This window comes from Alligator mississippiensis, chromosome 10 (genome assembly GCF_030867095.1).
Source record: "Alligator mississippiensis isolate rAllMis1 chromosome 10, rAllMis1, whole genome shotgun sequence".
NCBI classification, from domain to species: Eukaryota; Metazoa; Chordata; order Crocodylia; family Alligatoridae; genus Alligator; species Alligator mississippiensis.
Window position 1 is genome coordinate 2,822,934 of NC_081833.1, and position 24,110 is coordinate 2,847,043.

At 49.8% G+C, this 24,110-nt stretch overlaps 1 protein-coding gene across 2 annotated transcripts; it reads left to right on the forward strand.

Annotated features, from left to right (window-relative positions):
• Positions 1-1,170: 1,170 nt before the first annotated feature.
• CFAP251 (cilia and flagella associated protein 251) lies at positions 1,171-23,610 on the forward strand. 2 transcript variants are annotated; one of them, XM_014594800.3, is made up of 22 exons: positions 1,171-1,280; positions 2,149-2,414; positions 2,691-3,218; positions 3,657-3,797; positions 4,792-4,901; positions 5,423-5,528; positions 6,511-6,591; positions 7,145-7,222; positions 7,766-7,810; positions 8,527-8,744; positions 10,787-10,981; positions 11,941-12,188; positions 12,282-12,430; positions 13,455-13,628; positions 14,574-14,758; positions 15,146-15,260; positions 15,371-15,534; positions 18,475-18,565; positions 18,773-18,916; positions 20,944-21,172; positions 22,344-22,445; positions 23,393-23,610. In XM_014594800.3, the coding sequence occupies exons 2-22, from the start codon at positions 2,166-2,168 to the stop codon at positions 23,545-23,547; spliced, it is 3,507 nt and encodes a 1,168-aa protein (XP_014450286.2). In that variant the 5' UTR covers positions 1,171-1,280; positions 2,149-2,165; the 3' UTR covers positions 23,548-23,610. The 2 variants fall into 2 exon arrangements, with proteins under 2 accessions (XP_014450286.2, XP_059569326.1); XM_059713343.1 differs by lacking the exons at positions 1,171-1,280; positions 13,455-13,628 and having other exon boundaries at positions 1,798-2,414.
• The last annotated feature ends 500 nt before the right edge of the window (positions 23,611-24,110 follow it).

A 24,110-nucleotide genomic window follows, 5' to 3' on the forward strand; every position in this document is an offset into this window, starting at 1 on the left:
ACCCGTGGTGCGTGAATACTCTGTCAATGTTTGACTGCAGGAAGCGACATGCTCGTGCTGTGGGAAGTGCTGAGCTGTAACCCCTGCCAGGACTGAACCCATAGCTTTGACCAGTTAAAGGGGTCCCTTTGTTAAAATGTATTGCTGAATCTCCTTGCCAGGGAAAAGGAACACAGTGAAGTCTTTTCTGGTCACGCATAATGTAGTAGAGAAGAGCTGAAACCAGCACTAGCTGTCCAAAGACTTCTGGAGGGGGGAATAAAACAGACAAATGAGCAAACACAAGTACAGGGGCTTAATGCTGAGAAGAGGATTCTTCTTCTGTACCTGCAATTTTACAGATGCCGGTGATGTTGGATATACACCTGTCTGATACAAACCAACAGGAGTTACAGCAGGGATAAAATCCCATGCCACTTGCAACATAAGCGTCCGTGTATTGGTGGACTTGTCATTAGAAGTATGTTCCCCTTCCTACCTTTCCCTTCAGCGTTCCCCTGGGTTGTTGCTAAAGTACAGTCCAGCTGGAGGGCAAAACGCCATATTTCAGATGGGCAAAGGGCTGCTTGCTGCCCTGTAGGGCTTCACACTAATCCATTTGTGCCATTTGGGAACTACAGAGAGAACGGAGGCCCCTGGCAAATCCCTGCTGAGGGATTACCCCGCGTGTGAGAGCTGCCAGCACCTCTGCGTCCTGCACCCCCTCCTGCTCTCCTCCCTGGAGCTTGGAGCCCCGCTCGCCAAAGGCCCTCGCTTGCCTGTTTCCCCTTCCCCCTGCAAGGCTGGGGGAAGGAGAGAAGTGGGAGCAGGGGGGAAGGTGCCACCTTCTTGCCAGGGCCTGTGACTTTTATCTTGAGCCTCAAACCAGCGGGTCTTTTTCGGTGGTGACCGGAGGGAATGAAAGGGGGCGACGGCACAGGAACTTGTGGTGGAGGCTTAAACAACGGGCCACGTCGGAGGCAGGGCTGCCACCCCCAGTGCTGCTCTTGTGACGAGTTGTGTCCTGCCAGTCACAAGGGTGGGTGGACAGGGAGGCCACTGGTGTCACGTGGGGCTGGCAAAGTGGGCTCTGTGAGCCTGAAGGGCAAGGGGACTAAGCCGGGAGGGTTTGAAGTGTGCACGTGGGAGGAAGGCCCCCCCGGCCTGTGGTGCTCGAATAACCCTCTTCCCCTCCATGCAGCGGCTTCCCCTGCAGCAGCAGCTCCCTATTTCCGGCCTGCCGGCAGCGGTTACCATGGGAACGGGCATCACTACAAACAGAACCGGCCGAGCTGCGGCGGGTGAGTCGGGGAAGGGGCTGGGGTCCCGTGGAGAGGCCGGGTGGTGGCTAGACCCTAAGGAAGTCAGGTGTGCGGGAGCCTGGCAGCGTGTGGGCTGGTTTGGGGAGCTGGAGAGGAGGCTGCAGGGGCTGGGCAGGACCGTGGAGGGGTCTGCACAAGGCTACAGGATCTGCGGGGCTGCTGCGGGAACGTCCCCTGGGGGCCAGGAGAGGGGCAGCGGAGGGGTCTCAGAGCCGGGCGTCCCGGCTCGGTCCCTGTCTTGCAGCTGGGTGGGCAGGCAACCGCCGGACCTGGCTTCTGGCGCGGGGAAGTCACTAAGGAGTTAAACCCTGCTCCGTCGTGGGCCTCCCTCAAGATGACTGTGGCTTGGCCGGTGCAGAAAAATGTGCTGAGCTGGAGGAAAGCATGCCGGGTGGTGGGGGTAAAAGCAAAATGTGTTGCCCATGTGTGTGTGTGTACGTGCCGGGTGCGTGCTCGGCATGCCCTCCGCTCTTGGCACCTTCCCCCGCTGATCCGGACCTGCACATCCCTCCTGTGGCTCTGCCTAGAGGACCGATGCTGTGTCCATCAGACTGCACTAAGTGACACAGGCTCAGAAATGCCTCCCAGGGGAAGAGGCCCCCGAGCCCTGACGCTGCTGGAAGGGTTTTATGTTGGAGTGGGCCCAAACTAGGCCCCTCCGTTCCCACGTTGAGCCAGGCTTCTTGGCTCGGATTGAAAGGGCTGGACACAAACAGGCTTTAAGACCTGGGTTTCAGTTGCTCGCCACGTAACATCCATTTAGGAAATGTGCCAGGGAGGAACAGTTAAGTGCTGAGAACTGAGAGGCTGTGCTGGGCTTTTAACCCGCTGATGTGTGTTTTGGAAGGACGTGTGTAGGAGAGGATGGATGATGATCCTGGTGAAACCCCGTTGAAGGGATCAGCAAGAGGAGGCACTGAAAATGGTGCAGATCCGCCAGGAGCTCTGCAGGAAGAAGAAGCGTCTCAGGAGACAGAGTCACCGAAGCAGGTCACAGAAACCTCCCTTGAGAGGACGCAAGGTGACCCGGGGCCTACGGACGTGGTGCAGGCAGACTCTGCTGCTCCCGAGGCACCGCCTGAAGAAAGCGAGCTGCACACCACGGTTTCACATGTGAGTATGAATGTAGCAGGCATCCACAGCAAGGTCCCTGCATCTGGTGCATGGGATGTCACAGAAAAGGGTACAGGAGGCCTGAAATGGGCTCGTCGCCTATGGTGTGACCTAGCACTCAAAGCAGCTTTAATAACCAGTAGGACTGCAGTGTACAACCGAGTGACAATCCACGGCATGATAATTGGCTGAGGAGCTGGGGTGGTAGAGGGGACGATGTGGCATGGATGAGATGATTTTGCAAAGCATGTATTGAAGCCTGTGTTCATTTTAAAGGATGCCGTAGCTGACATCCTGGAGACGCCATCCAACGAACAAGAAGAAGCCACAGAAATACTGGAGGATGCGGATCAAGGTGAACAGCTTCCCCCAGCAGAGGCTCAGCCTGAGAGCATGGCTCCCACTGTGCTGTCGAGCCCTGTCAGCAAGGAGCAGGTGTGTGATGCTGCTGAGCTCCCATCCGAGGGGAGAGCAGAAGAACCTGCAGAAATGACGGGGACATCAGAGGGTATGGGACCAGATGAAGAGCTGACTCCTGCGGAGCCTCCACCAGGGAGCGAGAGGCTCACACCTCCACACCCCACCAGCAGCGAGCAGGAAATGCAGCAGCTGGGTCAGGAAGCCCAAGAAAGTCACCAGAAAGGTCTGGGAGGTGAAGACCAGGGGAGCTCAGCGGAGCAGGAATCCCGGAGCAGTGAAGGAGGTGCTGTCATGGGCCAGGAGGAGGAGAGGGCCTCAGCGGTGTCCTCAGCCACTCCAGACTTGTTGTTTGAAGAGCAGAAGCATGAGAAAACTCATCCGCTTGTGAGTATCACACACACAGTCCAGAGCCCTGCCAACCTCAGTAGGAACACCAAGCCTGGGGATAGCTGAGACTTCCCCCATGAAATCAGTTTTTAGCTTCCAGAGGGAAATGGCTTTGATTATCAGACTTATTTTTTCAACTGAAAGTCAGGATGCCTCTGTTAGGGGCTGAAATCCAGGTCTGAATGTTCTGCCAAAGCAGCTTGAATGGGTCAGAAGGTAGCTTGCTGTGGGAAGGGTTTTGCTCTGGCATGGCACGATGGGCTCCTACCCTTCACCGCAGGGGTAGCTGCATTTCGGAGGGCAGGGAGGCCACTACAAGTGAAGTGCAGCAAGCTCCTTCAAGGTGAACGGTGCCATCAAAGCGGAGGAGACCGCGCTTCAGAAATGTTCTCGTGCTGCCTGGCATAAATGAGCACAACCGTGTTTTTCTTACAGAGCTTGTCTTGGGCCTTTGGTTACAACAGCAAACTCCCTGTTTACAGCCTGCTCGATGAGGAGAACAGGGTGATCCTGTATGCTTCCGCTCACACTGCTGTGATCCACGATGTTTTCAGGAATAGGCAATATCACCTGCAGGTACAGCACGCCTTTCCTTCCCCGCCTTGTCCTACAAGGGCAGGCCCCAACCCCACAGAATGATCTGCAAGTACTGAATCCAGCCAGGGAAATGGAAGACTCCTGTACATTTTATGTCTATGAAATCTAGCTGGTGCCAGCTGCATTTTTATTCCTCTGCCAGTCAGAAGAGCATTCATGAGGCCTGCTTATAATCAACTATCTCGCTGTACTGTGGTGTTATGGTCTCCTCTCATTCTTATTCACAGGGGAATATTTGCAGCCTGCTTGTCTTTGTGGGTATGGAGCCCCCTGCATGTTTTGGGCAGTTCTTTATGAATACCATATTTTCTGCCATATCACATGCCCAAATAGAACACGTACCTTTATTTTTTTGGGGGCTCTAAACCCCACTTACTATCCCGTTGCAATGTGCAGTTAGGGAAGGAGCTTCCCATGGGGTCTGGAAATTTGGCAGGGGCATGGGGAAGGGAGGGAGTGGTGACAGCATTGATGGCTATGCTCCCCCCTCCCCCTCCCCCCCCCCCAAAAAAAAAAACAAACCCAAAAACCCAAACCAAAACAACAAAAACTTCTTGACCTATAGGGGAGCCCTTTCTGTTGCGCATAATGTGCACCCAATTTCCCTCAGCTAGTTCTGGCAGGAAAAGTTGTAAGTTATGTGATAAATGCAGCGTTGATAACAGTGCTCTCTCTTAATGCTGATCTCTGAAACGGATCTACATTACATGGCAGCCTTGTTAAAGATGCTGCTTTGTTATTTGTTATGAACATTATGCAGTCGATGGCCTCCATGCTTCAGGCACAACATGGTCAAGACAGGAGTGAGGGGTTTATTGAAGGGGTAAAGAAAGTGGGGGGGTGCTGGCGAAGGTGGGCATGAAGGAGTGAGACGCAGGGCCTGGAGGCCTCTTCAGGTGCAGGGGAAAGCATGTGAGGTTTAATTAAACCTTCTCCTGCATCTTTCATGGCAGACTTCTCCTTCTCACTGCAGGGTCACTCAAATTCTATTTCTTGTCTGTGTGTGAGTGTAGACAAGCGGTGGATTGTGACAGCCGACCAAGGACCTGATAACCTGGTTATTGTGTGGGATGCTTTCTCTGGGTAAGATCAAGCCCCTGTTTGTATACCTTTCAATTAGCAATTCCAGCTTCTGGTTTGAACTGAAATAACAGCATGGGCCAAGCGAGCAAGCAAGGAAAATGGACAAGGCCACAAAGGAGCTGATGATGGAGTAAAGGCTTCAGTGTAAAAGTGCCTCCGTGCTGATGATCCTTGGGATAGGTCAAAACCCCTTCATTAAGCCTAAGATTTGCAAGCATCCTTGCCCAAGGTCAAGCTCCTAGTCCTTGGAATTGTGGAGGACTATTTTTCCCTGCTTGAATGGCCGCATGTGCACAGGAGTCTGTCTCCTGCTGATGTTGGGGAGGGTTGTTGGGATCCTATTTGAATTAGTTTATGACAATTCAGGGTTGTTTGGGTATAATTTTTTTCATTCTGATGAAAAAGGGCTCCCAAAATGGCAGGCTGTGGAATTTGCCTGGAGGGAGGAAAAAAGAAAGCAGAAATTAATATTGCAAGGCGGTGTCACTGTACTTAGCCTATGTGCATGCTTTGCTTTGCAGGATTCCTGTGCACACTATATTCGGCCATCCAGGAGATGGGGTCAGTGCTGTTGCTATTTCCCACGATGCTAAGTATTTGGCAACCATCGGTGCAGGCAAAATACAGGTAAAGGAAACGTTTTCCCTGCTGTGTCCTGCAGTGACTAAAGCCAGTGAACTGGCACTAGTGTAACTAAGAGGGGGTGTGAACCGGAGATCAGCAGAACCAGGGTGGGCTCAGTTTTGCAAAACCACCTTGGCAGATTTGATTTTTGTAAGTAGTGCATGCTGAGCTACCGTTTCCATGAGTGCTGCCGAGTTCAGATGCAAGCTTAAGCCACAAATGGAGATGCTGTCTTTGACGCCTCTCTAACTGAATAACTCGAGTACAGCAGGAAACCCGGTTACTTTACGCTGCAGGCAGGAGAACAGCAGGGATTTCTTTGTTGTTTTCTGTCTACATTGCTATTCTGTTTTAAGATCTGAGCAAAGAGGTAATGGGAGCTCAGCTGGAAAGGGAGTTCCCCTTAAAGACAGTCTTGCTATACAATATACATCTCACTTGGAAGCCAGGGGCTATGCCAGGAATTAGGCTAGTGGGAGACTGAACTCAGTGTTGATGATGTCTCTTCCTCCTTTTTCATCGTTAGAGATCAGGATGAGACTATCAGGCTCCTTTTCACCTGAGTCCTGAAACCACAGCTAGGATCATAATTTCCCACAAGATCCTGCATCCTCAGGCCAATCTACAGTGGTCCAAGAGTTAGTGGTTTGTACAGAGGGAGCAACAGCAAAAGCAGTTTATAATGTGCATGTGAGGAGCAGAGACCCACTTCTCTCGCTTTGCAGTTCCAGACAGTGTGTGAGCAAAGGCTTGACAATGCCGGATGTTGGCTCGTGACGTGGCCTGCCCTGGGTGTGGAGCACGGCCACTTAGCGCAAACGTTTTGCTTGCCAGCGAGGCCAGGCTGGACTCTGTTTTCTTGGTTTCCCCCATGACACCCCACAGCAGGAGCTGCTGCACTGCGTATGAGCAGGATTTGGCCTCCTGAGTTGAGTAGGTTGTAGAAAGGCACCTTGGTGTAACCCTGCTCTCCCCTTTGTGCCAGAGAGTGTGCATTTGGAAGTGGACTTCGCCTGAAGAGAAACCCCAGTGTAGCATAGAGCTGGAGCCCAGATTTGGGTACCAGGTGAGTGATCTGGTTGTTAAAGGGGGCTGGCATTGTGGGACCCATTGTAAAGTCCAGAGGATCTGGTCTCAGTTACTCCAGTCCTGCACTTGGGGCTGGGGCAAGGTAGATGGGGCCCAAGCTGGCTTTGTGTCCTGGGGCTGTGCAGGGCCGTGCTCAGCCAGGGAGACAGCCTCATGGCTGCTGTAATTTCCACTCTGCGTCCAGTGATTCTGGGAGGACGTGAGAACCAATGACTAGCCATAAAGCAGTACGCTCCAACCACGTCTGTGACTGCTGCCGCTGGGGTGACCTCTAGAACAGGTCCATTTTTCATAGGCTTCTACGCAGGGGCCTGGTTCTGTCCACTTGACATTCAGAGAGGCAAAGGAGAACCACAGTGGAACCGGGGGTCATGCCCCAGGTGGTGAATTCAGTGATGAGGGACATTTCAAACAGGAGCAGATCATAGTTGAAGCGTAGCAAGCTTCCCTGCCAGTGAGTTGGAGTGCTGATTTCTATTAACACCATGGCCAACATGGATTTTGACATGATTTTACCCTTTTACTTTCAGAACTACATTACTTTCAATCCAAAAGATCATGGAGAGTTTGTCAGTAACAGTAAAACTCAAGTGATATTTTATCTGTGGGTAAGTGGGAATGGTGGGGAATGATGGTCTCTAGACCTTGACACAAGAACAGGTGGATCCTGCCAGGGAAAAGTCAGCCCAGCACTTTATCCACAGACCTTGGACCTCAGTGTGCACTGAGCATGCGGCGGTCCTGGGCGGGAAGGCATATGGGAACGCTGTCTTCTCGGGAGGCAGTATGGTCTATGGAAAGGATACCTGCCTGGCTGCAGGATTCCTGCCTGCTCTTCCTGGTTCTGCCACTGACCTGTTGTGTGACCTTGGACAAGTCACTTCTCTTCTTCCTCCTTATATTTGTCTTGCCTGCTCCTCAGGGCAAAGGATGCTGCTCCCAATCTGCTTGCAGAGTGCCCAGCTCACAAGGCCCCTCACCTGGGTTGGGCCTCTGAAGGCTACTGTCATATAATAATAATTAACCTGATGCAAAGGTGGTGCCCAGATAACACACGCAGCAATGGGCGTGTTCAGTAGAGCCTCTCTTTTGATTGAAGTCTGTTTTGAAAATGCTTGTCTCTGAGTAACCTGCTCTGCGTGTCTCCTCAGGACAGTGATGGGTTGCGGTACAGTGCCCCGCTTCTAACCGACAGAGTGAGTATTGTAGATGAGCAGCAAGGTTTCCCCTGCTTTGCTTTTCTTCTGGCTGTGATGCCTGTCTGCCTCCTTCAGCAAGCACAAGGTCTTGTGTGGAGCGATCTTGCTAAGTCCCAGTGCATCACGGTGTGTCCCTGGGTCTCTAGCTTGGAGGACGTGCTGGCTCGTGGAGGGGATAATCCGTGGTGGGAGATGAGCTCAGGGTGGGACTCCAGAAGGCCTGGTATACTTGTGGCTGAGACTCACTTCCTTTGGCCTGCACGATAGACCTTCCTGTGCTGGTGGAGTGTCCCTGCCTTGGGACTAGACCTCAGCAGTTCCCAGCTCCCACTCTTGTCTTCCAATCACACTGCCTCACCTAGGCAGTGAACTGGAAAACCCAGTAACAGCTGCCCACTCAGCCAGCTGGTCAGACACTTCTCTAATGGGACCGTCTGCCACTTTGCACTCTTCTTTGTGGAAGACCAATTCAATTCCCCTCGCCTGGGTAGAATTTTACCCCCTGGGGGCGGTAGCAGCAGCCGAGTGCAGGGGCCGAGTCCTTCAGCAGACACAAACAAGGCATTTTGTTTCCTATGAGGCTGTTTCAGAGGGGTTTTTTCCCCTCCCGTTTTATAGTTGCTTAATAGATGACCTCTCTGGAGGAGAGGGTCTGCATACACCTTGCAGAGAACATCATGGTTGGTGTGGGGGGGTCTCTGCTTCTTTTGCAGACGTTCAACAAGGTGGTAGGACTCTTCAGTCAGTCCATTTTCCACTTTAAGAACTTGCAAGCTCTGACGGGCACTTCAGGTGGGAAGCTGGTGGTGTGGGACGCAGTCTGCCCACCGTCCGGGCCTGCTGACTTGTCCGTCAAGCCATATAATATGAAGGCTATTAAACTGATGCACCTGCAGAAAGATGCCCTCACTGTGCTTACAGTATCTGACAGGTAACAGATTACATCCTTCCTGGTTCCCCATCTTGCATTTTGCAAACCGAGCTATATAAAAGCTCGGTGTATGTGGCTGGCATGCAAAATCTGTGTGTGTCTGTTGCTTTCCACCTGGCATGTACACCGTTCCACATGTGTGTACATGAAGCCAAACTCCTTGGGCAATGGATGGGAATGAAAGCAGGACTTTCATGGACCTGCTGGAGGCTTGTTGCATGGCCACTTGCACCTGTGAAGAGCACGTGCTAAGCTCCGATGTGATTGTTCTCTGCAGGTTATTGTGTGCTGTGACTCAGTGGTGGTGAGTTTTGTGGCTCACCTCAAACAAGTGAGGGTGACGTACTCGGTTTTGTGACATACTCTATTTTGCTCACACACATTGTGAAGTTGTTACTGTTAGGATTGCTTTCAGTGTCAAGGCGGGATTCTCAATAGCCCTTTGTGCAGCGGCCTTGCTCTGCTCCCAACAGGGTTTTGTTCTATTGGAGCCAAGTGAGGCCGACACGGAGCACTCTTGAAAATCCCACTGAAAATGCTCCTCTGAGTACTGTTCTTCGTAGCCACTCATGTGCAGAGCTAATGGGCCTTTGTATTATTGTGCTCAGTTCAGGACTGGGAGCACCAGAAAACTTGTTGCTCACAACTGAACTATCTTTTCTGAACATCCAAATGTTGCACTTTTAAGGAACTTGGCAACCTGCTGGGGTTACATAAAAAGGGTCAAATTCCTGCAGGAAAACTCCATGGATGTCAGAGGACTTGGGCTGTTTCGCCAGCAGGGAGTGTGGTGGGAATGTAGAGAACCACGATCCCCAGTGGGATAAAGCAGACCTTTGCAATCCCTGCAGGCAGGGAGTATTGGGCCTTACCACCTTAGCAAAGCAATGGGGAAACTGAGTTCATTCAGAGGGGAAAGGACAGTGTCACGTCTTGCTGAACCAATGCTGTACGCATTTGTGAAACTCCCCAGTCCTGTGCCCCACATGCGAGCACCAGGGCTGTCTATTATCCAAGTAGGATCAGAGCAAAGGGGTTTTTGGCTGTCGGGTTAATTCCCTACCTTAACCAGTAGAGGGAACCAATACACACACAACATCCATGATCTGAACCATGCCGTGGAGTAGCAGGTCGCAGCACGTACCTCGCAGTGTAAGCCAATATATCCCAGCCCCTCGGTACGGGGCATTACTCTGCTCTCCATACAACTGCACATTTTCAAAATACTGTCCAAGCATTAACTGCCCTTCACAGTGCCCCTGGGAAAGGGAGCGAGTGAAGTGCCATGACACTTGCATTACAGATGAGCGGAGCGAGGCGTGGAATGCTTAAGTGACTTGCCCAGGGTTGTGCAGTGAGTCGGTGGCAGGCTCAGGAGCACGACTTGGGAACTCTTGTTTCCTAGTTCAAGCTTAAACCTCTAGATAATGTCGTCTCCTGGGGAGCTAAGCATGTGTTTAGCTTGTGCGTGGCAACTAGAGCATCTTTAGGTGCTAATTCATTGTTCTGAGGCTTTGTCCAGAGGTTTCAGTAATAGTCTGGAGATCAAGACTCCTGGCTTCTGTGCATTTGTGGATGCATGATTTGTAGATGCCAGGGAGGAAGAGGGGATATAAATCATTCTAGATATACCCTGTTCACATGCTCTGTCTTTAACGCATCTACTTCTGCCACTGCTGGAGACACGATACCAGGTTAGATGGACCACTGGTCTGGCCCAATAGGGCACTTTTTATGTTCTTGCTAATGCACTGCATTATTCCCACTTCTTGGAGCTTCAGTTTTCTCCTGTGTGATGTGGACCTGACATTGCTTATCCAGCAGCAGGGCTTGCAAGAAAAGGTCTGATTCTGAACACTAGGTTTCCATTAAAGTCATTCTGTTGTCTTCAGTGGAGATAGCCCTGATTTACACTGGGGGGAAGTGAGAGTGGGATCAGGTTGTGAGTCCTGAAGCCTGCTCCCTAGTAATATGCCCTAGGACCACAAAACATTAGCTTGCCTAATACGCTTTCCTTAATAGACCTGTGTTCTTCCTTTCAGCTATTTTGTAATGTGTGATGTCAAAGGTCACATCAAATTCTACGACGGCCAGCTGCAGCTTGTGAACTGGTACAGCCACTTCAACCTGGGGCCCATCCACTCCATTTCCTTTTCCAAAAGCCCTCCCAATCCCGGTAGCTGCCGCTCAAACTACTCCAGTTCTTGCACCATAGGTGGCCAGCCCTTTATTGTCAGGTGAGTGTCCTCCTGAGACTGAGCTAACCCACTGCCTGGCGCAGAACTGTTGAAATGAGTTAGTGGCTGACAGGCTTTCCCTGCTGTGTTTCTGCCTGGAAGTTGAGCCCAGAGACTTGGGTGTAAAGCTGCGGCTGTTGAGCCTCGTGTCTGCTGCAGCTTCTTGGCCCTGGCGGCCCCTTCGGGAAACATGCTAGGGTGGCAAAGCACAGGGGAGCCTCACACTGGCTCCTGCTGCCAGATTCCCAGTAGCAGTGGAGATCTCGGCTGGGGGCAGTGGTTCTGCCTAGCCAGGAACTGCGGCATCTGCTTTGGTCAAGCAGGTTATGGCTTCTCCCTCCCTCCTCCCTGGCTTTCTGTGCCAATCTCTCCTGCAGAACAGGTGGCTGGAAGGGCCTCCAGCCCCACCGTGTCACAGCAGGCAGCATCTGGTACTTGCTTACAAAAGAGAGGGAGAGCGAGGAGCTTTGGGCTGAGCACAGGACTGAGAGCAAGGAGCCCCCGGGTTCTGCTGCCAGTGCTCCTCTAACAGCCGTGGTGGCTTTGGGTGTGAGCTAGCAGGTGACCATGCCAGGAGTCGCACTCGTGTTGGCCACTAACTGGGGTGGGGGCTGGGACTCAGTACTACTCAGACTGTGCACAGTAGCAGTACTGAGACCTGAGTAAAGATCTCAGAATTTGTCCCTCTAATTGAAACCAGCCCCTCCCTTGCAGGCCAGCTGATGACCTCTGGCCCATAACAGTTTGGTGACATACCCGTCCCATAGTCTGGTTTGTGTGCCATTCACCTGGTCCACAGGGAAACTGCGTTATAGACGCTGCTGAGTGAATGGATGAGCAGCCATTCTTGTGCAGGGCGAGACTAGCTGTTCACCCAGTTATCAGCAAGGAAGAAGCTCTCTTTCTAGTCTGCACCTGTGCAGTTTGGCAAGTGGCTTCTCTCACTTCACGCCAAACAGGAATTTTATCCTCTCCACGTTGGATGCGACTGTGCTGCATGTTACGCCAGAGGGAACCAAGCTGGAGAAATTGTTGGAGGAGGCCAAGGAAGCTGTTAATGCCATCTCTTGCCATCCTACCCAGCCGCTTCTTGCCATAGGAAGTCACTGTGGGCTGCTGAAGGTGTGGGACTACCAGCAAACCCAGTACCTCATTAGCAGAATATTTACTGGGGCCAGCATCCAGTGTCTGTCCTATGACCCAGAAGGTATTTTTATCTTGATGTCTTGCTACACGTTAAGCCTCAGGCTTCCTGTGATGACTGAACCACGGAGTAATGATCCTCTGGTGCATGTTTTAGGTTCTTCCCTGGCGGCTGGTTTTACTGATGGAAGCCTTCGCATCCTTGATAGTATTTCTCTGGACGACGACTGTAAAGAGTTCAAGTACTCGAGAGGCTCGCTGACTCATCTTTGCTTCTCCCATGACTCCCAGTATCTTGCAACTGCTGTAAGTTTCTCTCTTGATGTATGGCTCTTCTCCTTGTAACGTCCTCTGGTGGGACTGGAGCTTTCAGACCATCCCGTAGTGTAATTCTGAGAGGACAGCTGGGCCAGGGGCTCACAAGCAGGTTAAACAGACACTTGGCTAAGATGATTTAATCAGGAAAGATCTTGTCTTGGCAGGGGTCTGGACTAGACGACCTTGAGAGATCCCTTCCACCCCTACTTTCCCGTGATCCTATGCCTTTGGAATGGTCTCCTTCTCTTAGAGCTGTTTTGCTCAGAGGACCAGCTATGTTCAAATGGCACCACCCTCCTTAAGAGACCCGCACCCTGTATCTGGTCAGAGCCTTATCTCCTGACTCCAGCGACAAAAGCACATTTTGACTATTGTCCACTCCTGTGATCCCTGCAGAACTGGCTTTGGGAGAGAGAGGCGTCTGTTCTGGCTTTCATCACGATCAGGTGAATTAACCTGGTTCCTCATGTCAGTGTAATGGAGGGCAGTGTGTAAAGGCTCCAGGGCTGCTTTGGGCTTGTAGAATCATAATTATTGATAACAATCCATGAGTAAGAAAGACCCTACACACACGGTGGCTGGGTGCTCAGATCCACGGGGGGCTGGAAGTCCTGAAAAACATGGTTTTGGCTTTCATTTTATAACTGCAAATTGATCGCATTTGCTCTAGAGTCATTGAGGCAAGGTGAGTCTCCAAGGTTCAGTGTTAGCAGTCCCTCTGCACAGCAGAAGCCTGTATTTATATATCCCAGACTGGCCGGTGGCTTTGCTCAGAGCAAGGCTGAACTTCAGGTTTGTTACTCATTAATCACGGCATGTGCGAGTCCTGTTCAGATTCTTTCTGCTTGATCACATGTTTTATCATGATTGCCATTCTGCTCCTTTCCTCTTCTTTGTGGCTATCTTAGCATGCAGCTAAAAAGGCAGCAAGGTTGGTGTGATGAGCAGACAGCCCCGCACGCGATGGGCGCACCCTCTGTGTGACACTGAGATGCTTTTGTTGTTGTTACAGGATGAAAAATTCTCAGTGACCATTTACAAAGTAACCCTGAGAAATGGCAGGAGGTCCTGGGAACATCTTGCAGGGCTTCACGCGCACTACAAGCCAATTCGAAGTGTAATATTTGGTGTCCAGTTGGACAGCAATGAACCCAGGCTCTTAAGCCTTGGGGAGGACAGACTGTTGGTAAGACATTAACCTGAAAGACAGCAGAGTGTACTGATTAGTGCAGAGGCCGTGGAGGAAGGACTCCTGGATCACATTTCCAACCTGGACACAACATTTGATCTCGGGCAGGTGACATTATCCCCTCTGTGTCTTTGGTTACCCAGTGCTGAGGGGGCCTCAGAAATGCTTCTCCATCTCACATTTGGGAGCTGCTCCACCACTCTTGTTGGCCGTGAATGGATCTGTCCCTTTGCATGTCTAGAGGTCACAGCTTGGCACTTGACTTTGCATCCTGCACTAATTTTTTTTTGGCCAGGCAGAGCCTCCCTTTGACAGTCGGGACACTTTCCAAGGCCTGCCCGTTTGCTCATAGTCTAACCCTGTCCCTGTGCTCCGTACTAGTCTTCCTTGGAGAAGTGATGTTACACTGGGCTCAGAAATATCTCCTCCCTGCCACGGTAGAGCAGCAGCAAAGGGTGTAACAGATCCAATCTGCTGCTCCTCCATGCTTCACAGGAGACCGTTACCAGTAGATGCGTGTTGCAGTGGATGCATAGGGACACCGGAGGGGTCCCTGTGGTGTGAAGAGTCCCACACCCCGGCATAGGCTTCCAGATCTTTCCCACTTGCCCTTGCAGTACAGGCCCCCCTCTTCCTCCAGATCTGGCCTGTCGAGGTGACCAACTCAAGGATTCAGCATGTTGGGGTGTGCGTGGTGGGAGCTGAGTGTTGTGGGGATCCTGGGTGGGCATTGTATTAGCTTAGAGAGTTTGAATCCATATGATGTGTAATAATTATGAAGGTGCAGGTGGGGGTTGCATCACAGCAGATTGCAGGGCTGCTGCAAGGGTTAAAGCTTTCGCATTTTTAAAGCAGAATGTGCTGGAGAGGCGGAAACAGCTGAATGCGAACAGGCCTGGGCTGCTCTCTCACAGATGCTGTCATGTGTTGTCTCCCCATCAGGTGGAATATGATCTGGGCAGCAGCAGCAAAGATCAGCTGGTGATCCTGCGAAGGGACCACATCGAGCAGTGCGCCATCCCCTTGTCTTTGGCCTGGTACCCGCCCTTCACGACAGAATCCTTCATCCTCACGACTAACAATCAGTACAAAATGAAGCTCTATAATGCAACGACCAAAATGTGCAGGTACCTGGGAGACCTCTGCCCTCACTGAATTTTCGCACTCAGAGGTCATTTTCTATGCCTCCCCACTTTCTCTCTTGGGGGACACCAAGTATGAGGGGACTCTGCTGAAAAGCTTGAGCTAAGAGCTCTGGAGTCTGTGGGGGGCATTCAAGCCACCACCAGATCGCACTTTCTAGAGAGGAGGAAAACAGGGAACACCACATGGTGTTCCCCCATAACTGTTTGTGTTATCGTGCAGCTGCGTGTCTGCCTCCAGCGTGCTTTTACTAGCAGTAGAGTCACGCCTTCAGACTCGCACGTGCAGTTCCAGACCAGCGCACAGAAGCATTCTAGAGGAAAAATGCATCACGGTCCACAGAGCAATTGAAATGTTGTATTTTGCTTTAGAAAGACGCATCTGGGACCAACCTATGGTTCCCCTCTTGAGAAGATACTGATCCTTCCGGTAACAGAAAGTCAGGATCCTCAGAAGCGATACCTAGCCTATATTGCAAAAGATAAGGTACGGAGTCCCTGTGTGTCCGGTCAGATGTATCTGTTGGAGTCTTTAGCAGTGACATTGCACGCTGCCCCATCCCGCAGTTGCCACATCTTTCCTAACTTTCTTTCCAGGTGGGTCTGCAGATTTTGCCTGTGGATGGTAACCCGCACAAGTCCTCAGCTTTCATCTGCCACCCGGGAGGTGTCTCCAACCTTGCTAGTTCCTATGATGGATGCTATGTCTTTACAGCTGGGGGTAATGACCTCACCGTGATGAAGTGGGAAATTAATTTGAAGTAAGTAAAAGCTGAGAGAAGCAGCACGCTGTGGTGTGCACTGCACACATCTGTGCAATCAACTCAGCTAAAGAAAACATTCTCCTGGCAGTGAGTGTAAGCCTATAAAGGGATTTTCATTCTCAGGGATCCCATTCCACCTCAGAAAAACTTCCAAGTCAGACCCTGGCTATTTGTAGTCATTCAGGGCAAGAGTGTTAATAGCGGTAGCCTGACTAATCTCCCTGTTTGTATAAGCTCTCCTTCTTGCAAGTCCTTTTATTACATAGCACTGACATTGCAGAATTGCTGCTGCATCCCACACTGCAGGTGCCTGTTTTCAAGGGACTTGGTGTAAAATGGCACAGCACTGGTTTGCAAGAAGGGGTATGGTTAAAACAGGGAGGAAAAATGTCCAGAAATGCTCTGGACGCATAACAGGGGCTTGATTTTTATTTTTGTATTATTATTTTTTTCCCCAAACATGCTCAGCTCCCATGAGGCACCTCAGTGAAGACCAGATTCACAGTATGAGCCACCAGGTGCTGAACTCACTGAACTTTGCTTTATTATGAAATCTCTTGGGAATTGTAACTGTGAGGGGCCTGATGCCTGGCAGTGCAGAAGCCTGGAAAGTAAAGACACTGAATGCCTGTAACGCAGTGTTGCAGGCTGGAGTGGTGATTAATACATCAGTGTGTATAAAACCCTTTGTATGGGGGAGAGGCTGTGTCAGTACTTCGGAGAACCCTTCTTGCTGGTCCGTAGACAGGGGGAATCTTAAAACCAGGCAGTGGGAGTGGGGGGTTCGGGAAGGAAGGTGGTTTCTGGAGGAAAGTGGCACCTCCTTCCTCTGAAGTAGCTGCAGGGCAGAGACACTGGAACAGCATGGATATAACGCACTGCGTCTCCAGCCGGGAGAAACGGGCTTTTCCTGGGAAGTCCCCACTATGTTGAAAGAATGGATTTAGCAGCCATAATCCTGCAGGCTCCCCCCCCGCACGAGTAGACGCACTGAGGTCATCGGGACTGCTCGTGTCTGTGAGGACCGCTTTGTGAGAACGAGGCTTTGCAGCCTCAGGCCCTGACTGCGGCAGGGCATTGAACGCCATCCCTGTCTGCATGCCCCTTCGGTGCTGCCTTGGCTCAGGCGCCTGGAATTTCCCTTTGCAAGCTTCCCACTGAAGGGCTGTGCCACGTCGGTGTCCAGGGCCTGGAGGGAGAGGCCTGGTTATATTGGTTGCTTGGTAAAGGCGACACACACAGAGGAGAGGTTTCAGAGGCTGAAGTCATTCATTGCAGCGGGGGTGTCAGAGCAGGAAGGATCTCCAGTACCAGCCTGGCAGCAGGTGGCTGGAGAGAGGTGCTCATACGGCCAGCACTACCTGCAACTGGGGAGCCTATCCTACACGGCAGAGCAGCCTCAGGCTTAAAAAAGAAGGGGATGGGGCTTCCTGCTGTGCAAGCTGGGATTGAATGGTTGAGGGGTGTGCATGTCTTTTTTGTAGTGCCTGTTGACCCCCCCGCATCTAAAATGGGAATGTATCCTTCTCTCTGCTTTGTGATAACTCAGCCCTGCTGAGCATTGCTTTTCCCTCTGGCTGGATTCTTTTTTCTCCACCCCCCCCCCCCTTTTTTTTTGGAGTGCAAGGAATGGTATGAATTAAAAAAATTAAGAGCTCTCCTCCTCCAACTCCTCCCCCAGCAGAGAGGCTTTACTCCTCTGGCACACACATGCACCCTGCAAATCACTGAGCTGCAACATTGCTCACCTTGACTATGGCAGGTCCTGATGCTTCCCTGGAGATGGCCCTGCAAAAGCGCGGTGCTAACGTTCGTTGAACCTCAGAGCAGCAGAGCAGAGGAGACCTGGCTGGGAAAGCAAAGCTTTTGTTTATTTGTGTTTCCCACTTCATGTGCCAATCAGCCGGGGGGGTGTGGGGTGTCAGAAAGGACGACATTTTAACCAAGAGGATAGAATATAAATGATCCTTTATTATAAAGGTTGGCCAGCGTCCAGGCAACATTGAATTTCTTTGTAATTTGTTTTTGGAGCAAAGCTCTTTACGAGCTAATTATCGCTTTATTGCTGTTTCTGGCATCTGTGGTGTCTCCGCTATGTTTAGTGTCCAAATAACTTAATTATAAAAGCTTGTCAAAAGCGCAGTGAGCAGTGCAACAAAGGTGCGGGGCACAGCTGGTTGTTATGCGCGGGGCCACACGCACTGGTGTTACCATTGTGGTGGCAGCACCCGGCTCTGTGTCTTGTTCCGTTTTCACGGTGGGAGCTGCTGCTTTTTTGCATCCTCACTGACCCACGTGGCTCTTCTGGCTCCAGCTGCCTGCGACACTGAAATGTAGAGCAGAGATGATCGCGCCAGAGCATTTTTAGCATATGTCCCCCAGATGTGGGCCACTGTCATTCGCTGGAGGGAAGGCAGAGCCTGGGTAACTGGTATCAGCGACTAACAGGGAGGGAGCGTGTGGAATGGTTGGAGCAAGGGAACACAGGGCGAAAGTATGTGTGTTCTGCTGTGAGCTCAGTGCCTTAGCCCTTCATGTGTTCAAAATGCTGCCCTGACATTAGCTACTATCTCTGGGAGGTAGCAAGGTTAAATACCAAACACTGTGAGGCTTCAGCGAGTCAGCAGTGAAGCCAGGATTAAAATCTAGGAGCTCCTAGCTCCCGGCCCTGTGCTCGTTCCTGTAGGTGTAGAGGACTGGTTAATAATCGTTACTTCCCTGGGTATGTAAAATATCGTGGAGATCCTTGGATGAGAAGTGCTGATGCAGCGCGGGCTGGTGATGAAGGAGCACCTGGCTCAGTGCAGAACCGCCTCTCCTGTTTGCTCGGAGGTGGGCAGATCTGACTGACTTGGCAGTTGTCATGGGCAGAGGGGGGAGAATGACATCTCTCCTTACACAAATGCATTCAAAGCTCTCCTTCTTTTCTCATCCCAGTGCTTTGGAGGCTGCTGTTTCCCTGGGTGGTGAGGATTTGATCCCATTCTACAACCTGCTGGATGGTGGCAGAGATGGCGAATTCTTCAGGGTAATTTAAACTCACGACAAATGTTACGTGGTAACATCTGGTTAAGATTTTAGATTTAATTCATACCAGTCTGGCAATTTTTTTGTGTCCAAATCTGCTTTAACAACAATCTCACTGATATTCCTGTTAGTAAATCTTAAAAGAAGCTTATCTTCTGTGCCTATTGGGTAACTGCTCTTTACTTTATTTCACTGAATTCCTTCTCAGGAGCTGGAGGACTATTTTTATTATGCGCAGCTGCGGAGCCAGGGCATCGATACAATGGAGACCAGACAGGTGTCAACCCACATTCCCTTGGAGGAAGTTCCTTTTGTAATGCGAGCCATGGGGTATTATCCATCAGAGGAAAAGGTTTGTGTGGCTTTGTTATAGAGCATGATTAAGTTTACAGAGTACGTGTGCAGGCAGATCCCGATTTCTGGCCTTAAGCTGTTCAGTCTGGATCCAGGGTGCTGTGACTGTGGTAAGAATTTGGCTCTTTACTTTGCCCTATGCATATTTTTTTTTTTTAAATACTCAGTGCTTTTCGGCAACTGGGTGGCTCCAGGAACTTGAGATCAATCCTGTCCAGGTCAGGAGAGCTCACAGGTTTTCCTCTGACAGCTGAGCAGTGGCCTTGGTCTGGTTCCCAGTGGAATAAACACCGAAGCACAAAAATCATCCACAGAGGAAACATTCTGTGCTTTGGAAGGAATTGGGAGGGCATGGAGAATGATTTGAGACCCACCTGGAGTATCATCTGCTGGTGTTTAGTCATAAACAAAGAGGATCTGAAACTCCTGGCTCTTTATACCATGCTTGAAAACCTCTTGCTCACCCCTTTGTGCCTTGCAGTGACACTGAGAATAATCTCATGTGGAAAGAGCACCTATAGCTGTGTTTGTTGCTGCGTTGCTAGATATCTTCCTTGACTCACCCTGGGGGAGGAAGGAATGTATTCTTCTAAAGCGTGGTGGCTGCAGGAAGCCTGAGGAGTATCTCTTAAGAAAGTGTAACAATAATACATTTCAGAGCAGCATCTCAGTGAAGGAAGCAAACACTAAACCGCCTTGAAACTAGGCAACCTTCAATCCACTGCACAAAGCAGATGGGACAAATATAAAAGCACGGAGAGATCATCTGTCTCCAGAGCATTTTCGTAAAGAAAAAGCAGAAGGAGAAAAAAAATCAGCATGGGCCCACTAACAGGGCTTCTGGGAATTGGTGCTTTTCTTTTGTGCTTTGCTCAGGCTGGTATGAAACTGAAGCCCAGACCAGCTCACAGGGAATTCAAGTTGCTGTTTTTGCCCGGCACATTCATAGGAGGAACAGAAGTCCATATTTCCATCTTCCCTGGGCCCCATTCAGTGGAAAAACTTGTAACATGAGGACAAAGGCCCAGGGCTGAATGCAAAAGCTTCCCCAGGGAGCTCTTGCGTCAGCGTCCCTTCCTGGGGAGTAGAATGCTTGGTACGTGTTGGCACTGGGAATTGTCCCAGCGTTTAGCTCTGCTTGTCTCTGCAAGGAGGCTGGCTCTTCAAGCGGAGCACAAAGAAGGCATGGAACAGAACCTGCCTTTTGAGCAAACATCTGCAAGGCTGTGTGCTGCTCTGATACAGCGCCAGGTTTCAGGGAGACTGCTAGTGACAAGGACAGGCCTGGACTGCCTGACTGCCCAATAGAAGAGCTTCTTTATGAGTGATGCAGGGGAATAAAGGGCAGGATGTGGGACCCTTTGAGCAAATTCCAGCTCTGTCTTCTGCAGTTGCAGAGGGCCCCAGAGGCAGTTCGGCTCCGGATGTGTGTGCGCTGGGAGCGGGGGCAGGGAGAAGAGGCTTTCTGAAGCTTATCCAGGGTGCGCACATCATGTAGCCCAGCTGTAGAGAGAAGAGTCCTCGACACAGTTGTGTCGTGGGGTGGATTCACTGCTTTGTGCATTGACTGCCTGAAATCCCCTGACTGGAGATGCAGCTGCAAGGGAGGGTTGCAGGAGCAGCCACGGGGTACTGCGCCTCTGTTGTGTGGCATGGCCAGACTGATTCCCGCCCCCCATCTCATTTTGATTTCTGGACATATTTCACAACCAAAGATTTCCCCAGTATATTGCATCCCAGGCAAAATGCTTTCCTGAGACGAGAAAGACCCTGGAGTATTGCGGTTGTATTGCTGGCGTGGATGTAATTGTGATTGTAATAAACAGCAACTGCTTTGAAGTGACGTGGTCAGCTAAACGAGGCTGGATTCTAATCATAGTGATACTTGCGTAAACCCCGAGTAACTCAGCTGGCTCCGGTGGAAGAGCCCGGATTTGTCCTGGCATCGCTGAGATCAGAAACTAGCCTCATACTTTAAAATAAAAGAAGCCTTTTTATAGCAGTGTCTCTTGCCTTGACTTTTAGATTGAAGATATAATAAATGAAGTAAAATTCAGTGAGTACGTGGCTACTGGGAAGCAGGTTACCAAAATCAATTTGGGAGATTTTATCAAACTCTACATAAATCATCGACCAGCATTTGGCTTGTCAGTTAAAGAAATACAAAGTGCCTTTCAAGTTCTTGGCTATGAAAATGAGAACGGAGAAAAAGTTATTAAGAGAGGAGACTTGCTACAGCTGCTTCAGTGTAGAGGTGAGCAATTATTCTTCCTGACATTAGCCTGAGGTTTGCTGGTTCTGTCCCCCACTTCGAAAGTATCAATGGCAGAAAAAAAAGTGAGTCAGAGACCTAGCTCTGTCCCTATGGTTTTACCCCATCTGTCTCACAACTTAACATTAAATAATTAAACACATTGTAGTCTCCTCTTTGGAAATCACTGCAAGCTTGAAGCACCCCCACTGCTGCATGGAGAGTTCCAGACCTTGAAAACTATTAAAGTGACATTTTATACATTGATACACTCTCCAAAAACTCAGTAGCAGGAATTGAAGGGGAATCCAGAGGTGAGTGAGGAAAGCAATTAGAGGCCTTGAATGAACTCTACAAAGCGGTACTGTTTGGCTTAAAAATCACATGAATGAAAGGGACTTGAACAAAGGTACTGAACATTATGAATGATCCCAACCTTGAGAAGGTAAATACCGGTAAGGTACTTCTACTTCCATTTTTTATTATAAGAAGAAGTTGGATGTTCAGTTAAGTTTAAAGGAAGCAAGCTTAAAAACACGCAAGGAAATATTGTTTATTCAGCAACAAATCAATCTGTGAAGCCCATTGTCACAAGGCTTCATTGAGGTGAAGGGCTTCTTTACAGAAGGATGTTGACAAGAACTAGATGTTGATATGAATGGTGAGAACATCCACAAGTAGATATACGAAGCAGGATAAAACATTGTGTAAGAGAAAGAAACACTTGTGCTTTAGGACAGAAGCTGAGCGTGAACTGGGTTGGCTTAGGAATACATTGTTCTGTGCAGGTCATTCCATATGAGTTTCTTGCTCCTGCTGTGAATGGCTGTGGCACAGGCTGTGGCACATATAGAGTACTGGACTGCATGGACTACTGGGATTTCCTTTGAAAAGGAAATTGCAAAATGACTCAACAAACCAGTTCCAGTAGAGCCCCCCCCCCCCAGATATGAGACAGTTTTATAGTGCACAAGAACAATTTTCTCTAGGATTAAATTTCTTCCATGAGGATCATTCAGTATGAGTGGTGCTGGCAGCACCTTGAAGGAGCCCCATGACTTTTTCAAACCATGTTACTTTGGCTTCCCACTACTCTTGCTCCAGATGTGGGTTAGGTTTGCATGAAAGATATTGAAATCTTAATAAGAGACTGTTTTCATTTTACTGTATGCAGGGGAGCACATGACAGAGGAGGAACTGGCAGAGTGTCTTTCCACCCTGCTGGGCATGAATCCTGAGGGAGGAAGATCTGAGCTAGGTACTTGTGACCCCACAGGTAAACACTTAATATTCTGCAAAGCACAGAAGTTTAAATTTCTTCAGCTCCTTTAACACAATAATGCAACCTGCAAACCCTATTACCCTCAGTCCAACAGCTGTCAAAAATGTGCATCTGAGATTGCAAACGCAGTCAGAGTGCATGAATCAAAGATGGTGCGTAGCCCTAACTTCCATGGGTATTGGATATTCACGCCCAGTCTATGAATCAAGTGTGCCAATGTGTAACAGTCTAAAACAGCATCCAGTGAGAGTTTTCTGCAAAGGATCTCTGCCTGCTGAAGGTGCTCTTAGAAGGAACTGCTTAGTGGCATAAGCCCCAGCCTTGATTAAAATAAATTCAGAGTAGGGTAGAAATACCACTGTTTCATTCTGAGGTAGATCCATTAAGTGTCGCACAATTTTCTGGATGTGGGGCTTGCAGATGAGACTCTGCTAACCAAAGACCAGTATATTCTGCACATCCCAGGCCGCCTTTGTAAGAATTAAAGCTTAAATCTGTTCTTTTCCCCCTACATTACCTGAAACAGGAAGTCGCTTTAGTCTTTAAAGCAACTGAATAGTTTTTTGAAATCTGAATAAGTATATCCGAGATCGAGCACATCAATAATGACATTAGAATCATTTTAAAGGAATTCACGGACAAGGAATGAAAATAACCTTGTCACGATTCGCACGGTCAGAAATGGAAGAGACCGACTACAGTGCTGTAGATCACTTAGTCTGTGTCTAGTCCTCAGTGGCTGTAGGGAATGTGCTGCATCTCATAGGATCAGGCCCTTTTTTTCTCCTCGCAGGAGATGTATCACTTTAACACTTAACGCTATTTAAGACCTCTTTTGTATACCTTTGTGGACACTTTACCCCCAGACTACTGGTTACCAGTGTTAGTGATCGGGAAACTTGATTGTTTTGTGGGGGGTGTTTGTTTTTTTTCCCTTCCAGGTGCAGCAGGTTTGATTGAAGAAGAAATTCCAGAGGAAATCACAGCAGAGATATTCACTGCTGACATCCTTGGCTTACCTATTCCTGAACCAGAAAAAAACAGACTAGAAAAAACAGATGAACGCATTAGCAGTGAAAGGTCTGGAAAGGTATAATTGCCACGGCGTTCGTAGTTTCCTTGTATTTATTTTTAAGAAATAAAGAGAATTTCAGGTGTATGGAATTCCAGGGGATCCTATCAGATCGGTGTTATCAAGAGATTAGAAATACTCCCAAAGACTGGCCAAACAGCACTGCGGCTGGGGTGGGTGATCAAGAGGACATGGCTTGCTCCGTGCGCAGGGTAGGAAACACCCAGTAAACGCCCTGAAAGACGCAAAATCAGGAAGGGTTAAATGAACATGCGGCTAACACCAGCATCGTAGTTTCCATTGCCGGTGACGCTGCGGTCCTGCTCCCAGACCATCCAAGCCCGTTAGAGATGCATCGGTTTCAGGGAGAAGGAAACCTGAACTGGTGTAGTTGCTTTATGCCATTAATAATCCTCCTTCCCAAGAGGGTTCTTCCTGTGCCTGGTAATGCTGGTGTCAAAGCAGGTTTACATCAGGGCTCAGCGCGAAGCTGCGGTAATGTATTCCAGTCTCAGCACGTTAAAGTTTGTTCACAAAAAACAGGCTGTCAAATAGCAATTAATAAGTACAGTATCTGATGATATGCA